A 16947-nucleotide genomic window follows, 5' to 3' on the forward strand; every position below is an offset into this window, starting at 1 on the left:
AGGCTGAAATATATTTTGCAGACCCCATAGCCAGACCTGGGCAAGGGGCAGCCCGCGGGCCACATCCGGCCCGCCTACTCTCTGTGACCAACCCACCTGGCTCAGGGCGTCCTTGCTGGCCGATCAGTGATAAGGGCAATCTGACCTGTTGTCTGGAGCTCCAGGCCCGTGGTCAGATTGTCCTCATCACACGCTGCGTGCCGGGCAGGGAAAAGAGGACAGATCCTGCAGCACCGCACAGTGTAGGCAGCGGAACGCAGGAATCTGTCCTCTGTTCCCTGCCGGGCACCTTTCTCTGTGACACACACGCAGCCTGATGTCGTCAGTATGGCGCGCGTGTGTGTCATTTGAAAAGTTGCTGCAGGAGAAGAAGCTGCAGCAGCCGGGGTCCGTACAAGAACAGGAGCGGCGGGGCCCCTACAAGAACAGCAGCGGCGGGGCCCCTACAAGAACAGCAGCAGCGGGGCCCCTACAAGAACAGCGGCGGCGGGGCCCCTATAAGAACAGCGGCAGCGGGGCCCCTACAAGAACAGAAGCGGCGGGGGCCCGTACGGCGGTGCCTGAGGAGGGCGAGGTGAGTAATAACCTGAGGGGACAATGGGGGGAGGGGGGGGGTTAACTGGTGAGATAATATTTGGGTGTAGTGATGTAGTATATGGGAATGTAGTTTTACAAGTGTAGTATATGGGGAGTGTAGTGATGTATATTACAGGTGCAGTATATAGGAGTGTAGTGATGTATATTTACAGGTGCAGTATATAGGAGTGTAGTGATATATATTACAGGTGCAGTATATAGGAGTGTAGTGATGTATATTACATGTGCAGTATATAGGAGTGTAGTGATGTATATTACAGGTGCAGTATATAGGAGTGTAGTGATGTATATTACAGGTGCAGTATATAGGAGTGTTGTGATGTATATTACATGTGCAGTATATTGGAGTGTAGTGATGTATATTACAGCTGCAGTATATAGGAGTGTAGTGATGTATATTACAGGTGCAGTATATAGGAGTGTTGTGATGTATATTACATGTGCAGTATATTGGAGTGTAGTGATGTATATTACAGCTGCAGTATATAGGAGTGTAGTGATGTATATTACAGGTGTAGTATATGGGGGGTGTTGTGATGTATATTACAGGTGTAGTATATAGGAGTGTAGTGATGTATATTACAGCTGCAGTATATAGGAGTGTAGTGATGTATATTACAGGTGTAGTATATGGGGGGTGTTGTGATGTATATTACAGGTGTAGTATATAGGAGTGTAGTGATGTATATTACAGCTGCAGTATATAGGAGTGTAGTGATGTATATTACAGGTGTAGTATATGGGGGGTGTTGTGATGTATATTACAGGTGTAGTATATAGGAGTGTAGTGATGTATATTACATGTGCAGTATATTGGAGTGTAGTGATGTATATTACAGGTGCAGTATATAGGAGTGTAGTGATGTATATTACAGGTGCAGTATATAGGAGTGTAGAGATGTATATTACAGGTGCAGTATATAGGAGTGTAGTGATGTATATTACAGGTGCAGTATATAGGAGTGTAGTGATGTATATTACAGGTGCAGTATATAGGAGTGTAGTGATGTATATTACAGGTGCAGTATATAGGAGTGTAGTGATGTATATTACAGGAGCAGTATATAGGAGTGTAGTGATGTATATTACAGGTGCAGTATATAGGAGTGTAGTGATGTATATTACAGGTGCAGTATATAGGAGTGTAGTGATGTATATTACAGGTGCAGTATATAGGAGTGTAGTGATGTATATTACAGGTGCAGTATACAGGAGTGTAGTGATGTATATTACAGGTGCAGTATACAGGAGTGTAGTGATGTATATTACAGGTGCAGTATATAGGAGTGTAGTGATGTATATTACAGGTGCAGTATATAGGAGTGTAGTGATGTATATTACAGGTGCAGTATATAGGAGTGTAGTGATGTATATTACAGGTGCAGTATATAGGAGTGTAGTGATGTATAATACAGGTGCAGTATATAAGAGTGTAGTGATGTATATTACAGGTGCAGTATATAGGAGTGTAGTGATGTATATTACAGGTGCAGTATATAGGAGTGTAGTGATGTATATTACAGGTGTAGTATATAGGAGTGTAGTGATGTATATTACAGGTGCAGTATATAGGAGTGTAGTGATGTATATTACAGGTGCAGTATATAGGAGTGTAGTGATGTATATTACAGGTGCAGTATATAGGAGTGTAGTGATGTATATTACAGGTGTAGTATATAGGAGTGTAGTGATGTATATTACAGGTGCAGTATATAGGAGTGTAGTGATGTATATTACAGGTGCAGTATATAGGAGTGTAGTGATGTATATTACAGGTGTAGTATATAGGAGTGTAGTGATGTATATTACAGGTGTAGTATATAGGAGTGTAGTGATGTATATTACAGGTGCAGTATATAGGAGTGTAGTGATGTATATTACAGGTGCAGTATATAGGAGTGTAGTGATGTATATTACAGGTGTAGTATATAGGAGTGTAGTGATGTATATTACAGGTGCAGTATATAGGAGTGTAGTGATGTATATTACAGGTGCAGTATATAGGAGTGTAGTGATGTATATTACAGGTGCAGTATATAGGAGTGTAGTGATGTATATTACAGGTGCAGTATATAGGAGTGTAGTGATGTATATTACAGGTGTAGTATATAGGAGTGTAGTGATGTATAGTACAGGTGCATATATAGGACTGTAGTTATGTATATGACAGGTGCAGTATATAGGAGTGTAGTGATGTATATTACAGGTCTAGTATATAGGAGTGTAGTGATGTATAATACAGGTGCAGTATATAGGAGTGTAGTGATGTATATTACAGGTGCAGTATATAGGAGTGTAGTGATGTATATTACAGGTGCAGTATATAGGAGTGTAGTGATGTATATTACAGGTGCAGTATATAGGAGTGTAGTGATGTATATTACGGGTGCAGTATATAGGAGTGTAGTGATGTATATGACAGGTGCAGTATATAGGAGTGTAGTGATGTATATTACAGGTGCAGTATATAGGAGTGTAGTGATGTATATTACAGGTGCAGTATATAGGAGTTTAGTGATGTATATTACAGGTGTAGCATATGGGGGGTGTTGTGATGTATATTACTGGTGCAGTATATAGGAGTGTAGTGATGTATATTACAGGTGCAGTATATAGGAGTGTAGTGATGTATATTACAGGTGCAGTGTATAGAAGTGTAGTGATGTATATTACAGGTGCAGTATATAGGAGTGTAGTGATGTATATTACAGGTGCAGTGTATAGAAGTGTAGTGATGTATATTACAGGAGCAGTATATAGGAGTGTAGTGATGTATATTACAGGTGCAGTATATAGGAGTGTAGTGATGTATATTACAGGTGCAGTATATAGGAGTGTAGTGATGTATATTACAGGTGCAGTATATAGGAGTGTAGTGATGTATATTACAGGTGCAGTATACAGGAGTGTAGTGATGTATATTACAGGTGCAGTATATAGGAGTGTAGTGATGTATAATACAGGTGCAGTATATAAGAGTGTAGTGATGTATATTACAGGTGCAGTATATAGGAGTGTAGTGATGTATATTACAGGTGCAGTATATAGGAGTGTAGTGATGTATATTACAGGTGTAGTATATAGGAGTGTAGTGATGTATATTACAGGTGCAGTATATAGGAGTGTAGTGATGTATATTACAGGTGCAGTATATAGGAGTGTAGTGATGTATATTACAGGTGCAGTATATAGGAGTGTAGTGATGTATATTACAGGTGTAGTATATAGGAGTGTAGTGATGTATATTACAGGTGCAGTATATAGGAGTGTAGTGATGTATATTACAGGTGCAGTATATAGGAGTGTAGTGATGTATATTACAGGTGTAGTATATAGGAGTGTAGTGATGTATATTACAGGTGTAGTATATAGGAGTGTAGTGATGTATATTACAGGTGCAGTATATAGGAGTGTAGTGATGTATATTACAGGTGCAGTATATAGGAGTGTAGTGATGTATATTACAGGTGTAGTATATAGGAGTGTAGTGATGTATATTACAGGTGTAGTATATAGGAGTGTAGTGATGTATATTACAGGTGCAGTATATAGGAGTGTAGTGATGTATATTACAGGTGCAGTATATAGGAGTGTAGTGATGTATATTACAGGTGCAGTATATAGGAGTGTAGTGATGTATATTACAGGTGTAGTATATAGGAGTGTAGTGATGTATAGTACAGGTGCATATATAGGACTGTAGTGATGTATATGACAGGTGCAGTATATAGGAGTGTAGTGATGTATATTACAGGTCTAGTATATAGGAGTGTAGTGATGTATAATACAGGTGCAGTATATAGGAGTGTAGTGATGTATATTACAGGTGCAGTATATAGGAGTGTAGTGATGTATATTACAGGTGCAGTATATAGGAGTGTAGTGATGTATATTACGGGTGCAGTATATAGGAGTGTAGTGATGTATATTACGGGTGCAGTATATAGGAGTGTAGTGATGTATATGACAGGTGCAGTATATAGGAGTGTAGTGATGTATATTACAGGTGCAGTATATAGGAGTGTAGTGATGTATATTACAGGTGTAGTATATAGGAGTGTAGTGATGTATATTACAGGTGCAGTATATAGGAGTGTAGTGATGTATATTACAGGTGCAGTATATAGGAGTGTAGTGATGTATATTACAGGTGCAGTATATAGGAGTGTAGTGATGTATATTACAGGTGTAGTATATAGGAGTGTAGTGATGTATATTACAGGTGCAGTATATAGGAGTGTAGTGATGTATATTACAGGTGCAGTATATAGGAGTGTAGTGATGTATATTACAGGTGTAGTATATAGGAGTGTAGTGATGTATATTACAGGTGCAGTATATAGGAGTGTAGTGATGTATATTACAGGTGCAGTATATAGGAGTGTAGTGATGTATATTACAGGTGCAGTATATAGGAGTGTAGTGATGTATATTACAGGTGTAGTATATAGGAGTGTAGTGATGTATAGTACAGGTGCATATATAGGACTGTAGTGATGTATATGACAGGTGCAGTATATAGGAGTGTAGTGATGTATATTACAGGTCTAGTATATAGGAGTGTAGTGATGTATAATACAGGTGCAGTATATAGGAGTGTAGTGATGTATATTACAGGTGCAGTATATAGGAGTGTAGTGATGTATATTACAGGTGCAGTATATAGGAGTGTAGTGATGTATATTACGGGTGCAGTATATAGGAGTGTAGTGATGTATATTACGGGTGCAGTATATAGGAGTGTAGTGATGTATATGACAGGTGCAGTATATAGGAGTGTAGTGATGTATATTACAGGTGCAGTATATAGGAGTGTAGTGATGTATATTACAGGTGCAGTATATAGGAGTTTAGTGATGTATATTACAGGTGTAGCATATGGGGGGTGTTGTGATGTATATTACTGGTGCAGTATATAGGAGTGTAGTGATGTATATTACAGGTGCAGTATATAGGAGTGTAGTGATGTATATTACAGGTGCAGTGTATAGAAGTGTAGTGATGTATATTACAGGTGCAGTATATAGGAGTGTAGTGATGTATATTACAGGTGCAGTGTATAGAAGTGTAGTGATGTATATTACAGGAGCAGTATATAGGAGTGTAGTGATGTATATTACAGGTGCAGTATATAGGAGTGTAGTGATGTATATTACAGGTGCAGTGTATAGAAGTGTAGTGATGTATATTACAGGTGCAGTATATAGGAGTGTAGTGATGTATATTACAGGTGCAGTGTATAGAAGTGTAGTGATGTATATTACAGGAGCAGTATATAGGAGTGTAGTGATGTATATTACAGGTGCAGTATATAGGAGTGTAGTGATGTATATTACAGGTGCAGTGTATAGAAGTGTAGTGATGTATATTACAGGTGCAGTATATAGGAGTGTAGTGATGTATATTACAGGTGCAGTGTATAGAAGTGTAGTGATGTATATTACAGGAGCAGTATATAGGAGTGTAGTGATGTATATTACAGGTGCAGTATATAGGAGTGTAGTGATGTATATTACAGGTGCAGTGTATAGAAGTGTAGTGATGTATATTACAGGTGCAGTATATAGGAGTGTAGTGATGTATATTACAGGTGCAGTGTATAGGAGTGCCTTCCACTCCTGACCCCCGCTCATTCATCGATTATTCACCGCACTCAGGACCTGGAAGCCGGACAGTGTCGGGCCCAGCACCGCTGAGGACATCACCGCAGGGACAGGTGAGTATTCTGCAAGCACAGAGACCTCCAGGAGGTCATCGGAGTTTCAAATGAACTCTGATGACCCACTTGCGCCACCCACGCTATAGCTTCACGGGTTTATCAGAGTTCATTGGGAACTGTGACGAGTTCCCGAGGTGCTCCGGCTTCCAGGTTCTCAACACACACACACACACACACACACACACCTACCTACCTGCATACTCACCCAGCGATGCGGTCCCCAGCACTGTCCCTGCTTCCAGCTGCTCACTGCACTGAATATTCAGTGAGTATAATTACCGGCGATAAGGAGCGGGAGGCAGCAAAGCCAGAGACAGCACCGCTGGAGAGAGGTAAATATAGAAAATCTTTTTATTAAAAAGAACCGTGTTTTCTCTGGTATTTGTCACACTGATGTCACACAGATCACATCAGTGTGCGATCCGTGTGACACCCGTGCTGCCGGAGAAAAAATGGACATGTCTGCGTGTGTGCGTGCAGGGCCACGAGGGGTCACACAGTTCGTAATTTACTGTTTGTTTATGAAGGGATAGTATATATACTATATACAGTATTAGTGAAAAGAGGAAAAGGAGTACTAAAGGGCGAACCATAATATCAATAAATATCAAAACCATTGCCTTATGGTATCAAAATGAACACATTTATTGCACATTAATTCAGACAAATGGTAAAATTACATATAGTAGAAAAAAAGAGAGAGATGATAGCAGGAAAAATAGTCCCAGAAAAACATTCCCAAATAGGAGGACACCTGCCCAGTTAGCAATATAACACAATGGGTAAGCAGCACCCTGAGATTAACATAGGAGGAACAGTTTCCTCATAAAGGTATACACAAATAAGACAGAGCTGCTTACCCATTAAAGTAAAGTGCAAGATGCTAGGTCAGTGTCAGGGCAGAGGTCCAAATGACAATAGAAGCCCCAACGCGTTTCGCTGCGTTGCTTCTTCGGGGGGCGATGTGTACATAGTATGTGACCAAAAAAACGTATTGATTTTTTGGATATTCGTATATCTGTGCATCCTGACCGCTCAATCCAGACCACCATATATCGTAAGGAGACTTCAGTGAACAGTCTCCTTCATGCCTCATCTGCACACACCCCTTCCACAGTCTCCGCGATACCAATTGGCCAATATTTAAGAGCCAAACGAGTTTGCTCCACTAATGACCTGTTTGAGGAACAGGCTAAAGATCTCCAGGAGAGATTTCTATCCAGGGGTTATAGTGGGAGAAGTGTGCGCAGAGGATACCGACGGGCCCGCAGTACATCACGGAATGAATTACTTGCTTCTAAAATGAAGGTGGAGACAATTCCTGTTGCTCGGTTTATATCCACTTATAGCGATAGATGGCAGGATATGCGAATAATTTTAAAACGCCATTGGGATATACTTAAAACCGAACCCTCCATTGGGGCAACCCTACCATCAAATCCCCCTATGACGGCAAGGAGGGCTTCCAATTTACGTGACTCCTTGGTTAATAGTCACTATGTGGCTAAGGTGCCTCACATTTTTGGTGTTGGTGAGCCACGACGCAGCTTTTTCCCCTGTGGCAATTGTATTGCCTGCCGTAACATGACAAGGGCAACTACTTTCTCTTCTGCCGATGGCAGTCGAGAATTTGAGATACGGCACCACATTATTTGTCGCACAAGTAATGTGGTTTACTATGCTACCTGTGGTTGCAACCTTGTCTATATAGGGCTTACTACACGTGAATTGCGTCTACGAACACGTGAACATGTCAGGAGTATTTCTGCGGCGTCTGATTTGAATCTGGATGATCCATGTTTGACTACGCTACCTCGTCATCGCAAGCTGGCACACGGATGTGACCCAACCCTTTTTAGGGTGAGGGGTATCGATGTGGTGCACCTTGGGATGAGGGGTGGTGACTATGGTAAAATACTGGCACAAAGGGAATGTGCTTGGATTGTCCGTCTTGGCACCATGACACCCAAAGGTCTCAACGAGAAACTCCGCTTCTCTCCATTTTTATAAATTGTGTATTCTGTCTCTCTGGGGGCAACTTATATATGTGTGTTTTTCATATATGGTTGTTTTTAATTGATTTTAATTATCTCCCTCTCCTTTCTCTTTTATCTTATTTTTCCTTATTGTACATACTTCCTTTTGTGGCCTTTTTATGGACTTCTACTATACAGGAATGTGTCCTCCATGAATATGATGCACATATGCGGATTTATATATTTTGTCTTAACCACTTTTTCCAACATGGACAAGATGATCTATATTTAATGTTTATATGTCATTCTGATGATGATTGCATCTTATGTACATTTATTTATGTAAAATTGTTATGATGTATCTCTGGAGTGTACTTCTTAAATTCCTGTTTTGATATATTCTATTCCCCTTATACTCCCGTTAGTACGGTGGTGCTGTCACTGATCCCATATATAGATTTATACAATAGCGGTTATTTGATGACTTTTTTCTGATCCACTTCTATACCGGCATTGCAGATTTCTCATTGTTGCTGCTTTGCAATGTGGAATGGACCTGTAGCGACACCACCGGTTTTCATGTTTAGTGTGGTATGGTGAGTCTGGGGACGCCCTCTCACCTGCCCACAAATGAGATGGCCGCGGCGCATGTCTCTTGCCGTTCCCTGTTTCTACCCACGCTGAGGAGTTCTGATGCGGTGGGAGGGGACGCTGTTGTGGCGTCACTTCCGCTGACGAGACCTGGAAGCGGTGGGCGGACGGGGAGCGCAGATGCGACACATGCGGCGCAGGTGGCGGCGATCTCTGGTAATAAACGGGGGTATAAAGGGGCGGTTTTTGGCCACATACTATGTACACATCGCCCCCCGAAGAAGCAACGCAGCAAAACGCGTTGGGGCTTCTCCTATTGTCATTTGGACCTCTGCCCTGACACTGACCTAGCACCTTGCACTTTACTTTAATGGGTAACCTGTTATGTCTTATTTGTGTATACCTTTTTGAGGATACTGTTCCTCCTATGTTAATCTCAGGATGCTGCTTACCCTTTGTGTTATATTGCTAACTGGGCAGGTGTCCTCCTATTTGGGAATGTTTTTCTGGGACTATTTTTCCTGCTATCATCTCTCTCTTTTTTTCTACTATATGTAATTTTACCATTTGTCTGAATTAATGTGCAATAAATGTGTTCATTTTGATACCATAAGGCAATGGTTTTGATATTTATTGATATTATGGTTGGCCCTTTAGTACTCCTTTTCCTCTTTTCATTTATGCTATTTTGGAGTGGCCTAAAATTAATATATTGTATTCCATCTGTTACCCAGAAATTTTTGATTATATACAGTATTAGGTAGAACTGAGTTAATTATATTAGTGTTGGGGCTCTATTGCATTGATCAATTCAGTAGCTAAATTTCTCTTTATTCATATATTCATGGCAGTAATGCAGGTTCCATTTTTCACATTTCATTCTTACATACAGCTATTGAATTTTTCATGTCAGTATTCACACAGCAGTTTCTGCTATTCCATGTATTCCCCTTACATAGTCACTGGTGTGCATACCTTATCTCCCCATAGTGATGTTTTTTAGGTTTTTGCACCCAGTTCAGACATAGAATGGAGTTCCAAACGTTATTTCTTATTTGTTAGTTGTTTTTCGTTTGGGAACCCTCCCCACACACACCTATTGCCAATCCACATCGTATATATAGCCTGGGTCTCAGCTTCCCATACACGGTAAGTTTTTTAACTGCATGAGAGGACACACACAAGCTAGGGACCCCAACGTAGAGAAATACTTTGGCGTAGTGTTGGGGCTCTATTGCATTGATCAATTCAGTAGCTAAATTTCTCTTTATTCATATATTCATGGCAGTAATGCAGGTTCCATTTTTCACATTTCATTCTTACATACAGCTATTGAATTTTTCATGTCAGTATTCACACAGCAGTTTCTGCTATTCCATGTATTCCCCTTACATAGTCACTGGTGTGCATACCTTATCTCCCCATAATTATATTAGTCCGGCCCTCTAAAACCATCCCAATTTCTCATGCGGACCCATGGGAAAATTAATTGCCCACCCCTGCCATAGGCCATTATAAGTGTGTACCAATGGGCTGACAGAAGGAAAGGTCTACATCTGACAAACTCCTCACATGTAGGTGTCAATGTTGACAGGAGCATGTTAGAGGTAAAATTGCCGAGATCAGAGCTAGCGCAAGCAGGAGGATCTCCTCTGTATATTACAGCCTGCTTGCGATGAGGAGGGTAGGGGAACAACTTGTGTGTCCACGTCATCATGGTAATTTAAGTGTATGACCTCATGTTGTAAGGACCTGCACTGGGAAGGGGTTATGGTCTACAGTTGAGAGAAGTTACATAAAATTAAAACTGTCAAAAAGAAAAGAAATATAAAAAATAAAGAGCTAATAACTTAGCACAGAACTATGTAACACCAATACAAAATGGAAGACGATAACTTCAACACTGAGAAATTAAAGTGCAGCTTCACTTAAGTTTGAAGAACCTTCAATATCCAGTACAAGAGTAATTGCCGCATGAATGTTTTGCTATGTGGTTTTTAAACTGACACATTGCAGACATGTATGAGCATGAGCACAACCTTACTCTTCAATAATTTAACAAACCTGGCACTTTTTCTTCAGATTTCTGTGTATCTAACGTTGTCTCTTGTGCTTCATTAGGAGCATTAATTTTTACATCTGATCCTTTTGCTTTTGGTACCTCTGATTTCAAAGTCTTTTGTGAAAACTGGAGCTGACTTGTAAACTTTTCGTGCTAAAAAATGTGAAAATAAAATTTTATGGATAGTTATGGTCATGAGAGGCAAGCAATAAAAAAAAAAAAAATAATAATCGAAAATCACCTTTAGAGCCTCTTCAGGTACCTTTAATTCACCACGAGCTACAGTAAAAAGATTGGTATGTATTTTCTTTAATTAAGGAAACCGCAACTGAAATCTTAGTAACAATGTTATAAATTAAAAGGATTTTTCAAGTTATGATAAATGCTGCACACAGAAGAATTGCTGATAAAGCAATGAAACACTTATGCCCACTGAATTCCCTATACCACAATGACTGCAGCAAAAATCCATACTCTGGAAAATTCTATGCTATACTCCACCATGGTCAGAAGGTAGCGTTTGTAAGTTGTGTCTGATTAGGTTTAATCTTTCTTTACTAAAGTAAACAAGACAATTTACAGAAAAAAAAGATTCAAATAAGTGATTACTTTGTTTCAACTTAAAGAGAAAAATATAAGCCACGTCCTAACTAACACATCTTCTCTTACTAACTACCATATGGCCCGCATAGGACATGTAACCACATTTTATAATACGGACAGTCTCCTTACAAAGGAGAAATATGCCTCAACCAAAATGAGGCCATTGCCAAAAAAAAAACAAAAAACAACTTACAAGATTTAACTAGAACCAGAAAGAAAAGAAAATAGCAAGACGGAAAGACAAAGAAAAGAAAGTCGCAAGAGGGAAAGACAAAGAAAAGAAGGGGGGGGGGCAGCAGAAAGGGAGGGAGGGAAGGCATGGGGATTACTTCCCCAGCACTCGGGCCGCTATATTGGACTGACGTAACACAGGTTATGCGTTACCAATAAGGTTCTGAAATGGTAGGGAATCAAGAGCCAGGGTCCAGGGGTTCCAGATCCTAAGGAATTTATCCACTGAATCATTGGTCTTTGCGGTGAGGGACTCCATCCTATGAATGATGGCCATCTCCGCAAACTACTCCCTCACAGATGGCACCCCAGACGATCTCCAGTATCTCGGAATTACAATGCATGCTGATGCCGCCGTAAGACACTATCTCAGGAGGCCCACTTTCTGTGATTTAAGTGATCCCGGGAGAATTGAAAGCAATGCCATCTGAGGGGAACCTACCAACTGCTCTCTGCAAATCACAGAGTATGCCTTGAACACGGACTTCCAGAAAGGCTGTATCAATGGGCAGTCCCACCAGATATGCAGCATTGTCCCCCTCTCCCGTCCGCACCTCCAGCAACTATCTGAACCCCCTGGAAATATTATGTGTAGAGTATCCGGGCGCCTGTACCAACGGGTCAGAATCTTATAATTTTTTCCTGTGCGGCGCAGGCGATGGAAACGTTATGGGTGAGGGTAAAGGACTTTTTCCAATCCTCCTCAGGAATGGGAGTCTCCAAATCTCTATTCCACTTCTCAATATATTTAAGGTCCCCCATGTCCGCCTCTGTAGTCATGAAAGATTAAACCAGAGACAAAAGATGCCCAGGAGAATCCCCCCTTAAAAATAATTGTTCAAATTTTGTGGGCGGGGCTTAAAAATGCCCAAGTCTGTTATGAGCCATCAAAAAGGACCTAAGTTGAAGGTATTCAAGCCAAGCCATTGGATGCTGACTCTCTGGGAGCAAAAGGGCCGAAAAGGGGGGCACCTCAAACCGTGCAAAGTCTGGGTTATCCGTGTGTCCTCACTCCTCCAACATAAGAAACGCTCGACTCCCACCCCTGGGGGGAACTCCGGGTTAGAGAAAAGCGGTGAGAGTGGACCAGGACCCTTTGAGAGTGATCTCCGCCTGCATTTAACGTCCAAGACCCTCAGCGATGCCCTGAGAAACTCCGCCTCCCCATCTATCCATCCCCTCTGCAGTGGTGTGATCCACAGGAGTAACCGCAGGGATGTTTCAGAGCAGACCTGCTACAGACTCACCCGTTGTTTAGTGTTCCTATTAAATTGCCAATCCAGTAGTCTCAGCAGAAGGGACGCCTTGTGGTACTTTTTAAATTCTGGCAACCCTGCCCCCTCCCTCTCCCTTAATTCTCTTCAACACTCTTCTCCCTACCTGAGAGCTCCTCCCTCCCCACACAAATGTGTTAATAATTGACTGTATTCTGGTAAAGAAAAAGATGGTAGGGCTATAGAGGTCGTTTGAAAGATATATAGAAAACGAGGTAGGACATCCTGATGACGTTAATACGTCCAAACTAGGACAGTTTCTATCTATCAAGTTGTTTAAGATCTCTTATAGTGCGCTCCAAGAAAGGAAGGTAGTTAAGGTGAAAGATCTTGGAACTGTCCCGTGGTACCGCCACCCCCAGATAAGTCAGGGCCGATGTCTACCATATAAAAGGAACGTTGGATGCAATAAGGTCTACTTCTCTCCCAGGCAGAGTGAAATTCAAGGCTTCTGATTTATTATAGTTAACTTTAAAGTTACTTATAATGTCCAAAGTTCTCAATTTCCTTAACCAAGGAGGGAAAGGATATGTGAGGCTGTGTAATGTATAGGAGGAGGTCATCTGCATATAAGGCCGCTTTACATTGGTGCTTTCCCACCTCTATCCCCTTTATATCTGGGTTCTGTCTAATGGCCAGAGCCAAATGCTCCATTATAGAACAAATAGGAGGGGGGATAAGGGGCAACCCTGTCAGGTACCATTTTTTCATGCTAATTAGCGCAGACAAGGACCCATTAACCTTAATTCTGGCAGACTGTGTACTATAAAGGGAGGCCACTCCTCTAAGGAACCTGTCACCCACCCCTACCTGTCTCAACGATGCCAACATGAAACTCCAGCTGACCCGGTCGAAGACTTTCTCCGCATCTATAGAAAGTAAACACATAGGTAGTGCCTTCGCCTGAGCCAGCAGAAGAAACGTCTTGTTCGTGTTGTCTCTTGCCTCTCGGCCCCCTACAAAACCCACCTGGTCCGTGTGTATCACTTTTGGGAGCAAAGGAGCCAGTCTGTTGGCGAGAGCTTTTGAAAATAATTTGACATCTATATTAATCAATGATATGGGACGGTAATTGGAGACGTTAACCGGATCCTTCCCGGCTTCGGAATTACACATATATGTGCCTCTAAATACTGAGGGACAAAAGATGCTCCAGCAGGCACCGAGTTGAAGACCCGTGTCAAAAAGGAAACAATTTGTTCCCTAAAAACTTTAAAAAAATGTGGTCGTAAAACTATCCGGTCCTGGACTCTTGCCTACTGGGGTGTCTCCGATAACTGAAGATATCTCCTCTTCCGTAAAATCTGACTCAAGCGTCTCATTTTCTGCTCGTGCTAGCCTAGGCAAGGCAGTCCGTTAGACATTATCCTCGATCTTATTATTGAGTGCCGTTGGAGACATATCAGTAAACTGATGTTATGTTGTACAGGTCCCCATAAAAGGCACGGAACTCTTCAGCTATTTTAACCGGGTCCTGAATAAAATGTCCACCTCTATCCTTAATTTTCGGAATATGGTTTGTGAGTTTTCTCGGACGGATAAACCTGGCTAATGCCCTCCAGCACTTGTCTGCATGTTCATATAGGTATCTCTGTAAGCGTACCCTCTGCGTATAGTATTTTTGATCTAATAGCCCCCTAAGTTCCTCCCGAGATCCCACAAATTCAGCGTACACCAAGGTCGATAAGGATTTTTTGTGGGATGCTTCCAAGGTCCGTATTCATTGAACCAAAGAGGTAATCAGAGAGGCCCTCTCCCGTTTAAGTCTCCCACACATTTAAGCGCCTCCCATTGTGTCAGCAAGGCCATCTGATCCGGAGCGTGAAATTACAAAAAAAATCACTCATCACCTGTTGTATTTTCACTCATCACCTGTCGTATTTCCGCCACACATAAGTCGTCTTTAAGTAGATGTTCATTAAGACGCCCCCGTCCATGGTCGCCGCGAACTGTCTGGGGGAGTAAGTAGGACGAACACCAATGCATGGTTCGAAAGACATATAGACCCTATGGAGGCATGGCATGGCGTGTTGGCTAATCCACAACATGTCTATACGGCTGTAAGATGAATGAATTGGGGAGAAATAAGAGTAATCCCTCTCCGTGGGATGCAGTGCCCTCCAAATATCAACCAATTGTAATGCCTGCAACTTTTTCCCTAGAGCCAACATAATTTTTTGAGAAATAAAATGCCGCCCCGAAGAGGTATCAATTGCCGGGTCAAAGGTGAAATTAAAGTCCCCCCACGCTATTAAAGTCCCTTCTGCAAAGTCCACCAGCCGAGACAGGAGGGAAGAGCATGCCACAGTGGGTCTGGAATTGGGGAAATACCAATTAGCTACAGTATATACACCAACACCAATCTGCAGCTTCAGAAATATAAATCTACCCTCAGGATCCACCAAAGAGTCGATCACGGAGAACACCAACGACTTATGGAGAGCAATGGAGACCCCTCCGAATTTAGCAGTCAGGTTAGGGCTGTGAAACCATGTGGTGTAAAATCTATCCCTAAGAACTGGGACCTGGCCTGCTTTAAAATGAGTCTCCTGTAATCATAACAGCCGAGCCATCAGTTTATGCACAGCATAAAATATTTGCAATCTCTTTTGCGGCACAAGGGAGCCAAAATTATGTTGAGTCATGCAGAGCACTGGGGCCCCACACCTAAGGATAGGGGTGAAGGACGGGAAAGAGATGACCTGAGTAACAAGCAAGAAACGCAGCAAGAATCAAGAAAAGATTAGAACTGTGAAATAGAGGAAAAGAAAAGGAAGACAAAGATTACAGAATATAAACAAATCAAATGCAGTAATTCCTTGGTATTTCTTTCAAGCATCACTCAATCCGCGACGCGTAAACCCAAACTAGGCGTGTGCTTTCCAGTACGGGAGCCCCCCCCCCCCCCAGGCCTCATTATAAAACCCAAACCACAGACAAACCCCTGCTCAGATGCGCACCCTGCAACACCTGACCCCGACTCCCCCACAACCCATTCCCCTAGGAAAAGAAGGGAGGGAGAGGGGGGGAATTTAAGAGAAAGGAGGGAAGTAAGGGGGGGGGGGCGGAGGTCCACGAGGGGCAAGAAGAAAGGGAGCAGATAAAGGGCGGGGAGGCTGGACCAGAAAAGAGGCGAGAAAAGGCTGAAGGGAATACAGAAGGAGGAAGCGGAAGGAAACCCAAAAAACGGGGGGGTGTTAATCATAACCATACAAGCCCTTGTATGATTATGAGTGCTGGGAAATCTGTAAGAACATGTAACCACGAGGATCAAGGACAGGAAGGCAAAATTGTAGCGGCAGAGAGAAGGAGCCGTCTCAACTCACGTTGGTTATTACATCTAGCGTTAAACCTCTCCCATAGCTTCATTTACTTAAACTTTACCCCTCAATCAGCCCCCCCATATCCAACCCCCAAGTAACAATACTACTCAAGTACAATATAAAATGTAAGAAGCATACAAGCCCCGTCTTGACGAACATCAGTCCTTGGCAGACGGACGAACCCCCTCCTCCCGTCTTAGGGGTACTTTGCACACTACGACATCGCAAGCCGATGCTGCGATGTCGAGCGCGATAGTCCCCGCACCCGTCGCAGCAGCGATATCTTGTGATTACTGGCGTAGCGAACATTATCGCTATGGCAGCTTCACATGCACTCACCTGCTCTGCGACGTCACTCTGGCCGGCGATCCGCCTCCTTCCTAAGGGGGCGGGTCGTGCGGCATCACAGCGATGTCACACGGCAGGCGGCCAATAGCAGCAGAGGGGCGCAGATGAGCAGGATGTAAACATCCCGCCCACCTCCTTCCTTCCGCATAGCAGCAGGGACACAGGTAGGATTTGTTCCTCGCTCCTGCGACTTCACACACAGCGATGTGTGCTGCCGCAGGAA

At 42.3% G+C, this 16947-nt stretch overlaps 1 protein-coding gene across 9 annotated transcripts in view; it reads right to left on the bottom strand.

Moving 5' to 3' along the window:
* Positions 1 to 16947, bottom strand: part of CEP170 (centrosomal protein 170) — a 974470-nt gene that overhangs the window by 773484 nt on the left and 184039 nt on the right. For 7 of the 9 annotated variants that reach the window (XM_075339727.1, XM_075339731.1, XM_075339735.1 and 4 more), the window contains exons 5-6: positions 11187 to 11242; positions 10948 to 11098 (exon numbers count right to left, since the gene is read on the bottom strand). The exons of the other annotated variants lie outside the window; for them this stretch is intronic. In XM_075339727.1, coding sequence (XP_075195842.1) covers positions 10948 to 11098; positions 11187 to 11242 — 207 coding nt within the window. The remainder of the gene's footprint in view (positions 1 to 10947; positions 11099 to 11186; positions 11243 to 16947) is intronic. 9 annotated transcript variants of the gene reach the window in all.

The sequence above is a fragment of the Anomaloglossus baeobatrachus genome, chromosome 3 (assembly GCF_048569485.1).
Source record: "Anomaloglossus baeobatrachus isolate aAnoBae1 chromosome 3, aAnoBae1.hap1, whole genome shotgun sequence".
In the NCBI taxonomy this organism is placed as follows: Eukaryota; Metazoa; Chordata; class Amphibia; order Anura; family Aromobatidae; genus Anomaloglossus; species Anomaloglossus baeobatrachus.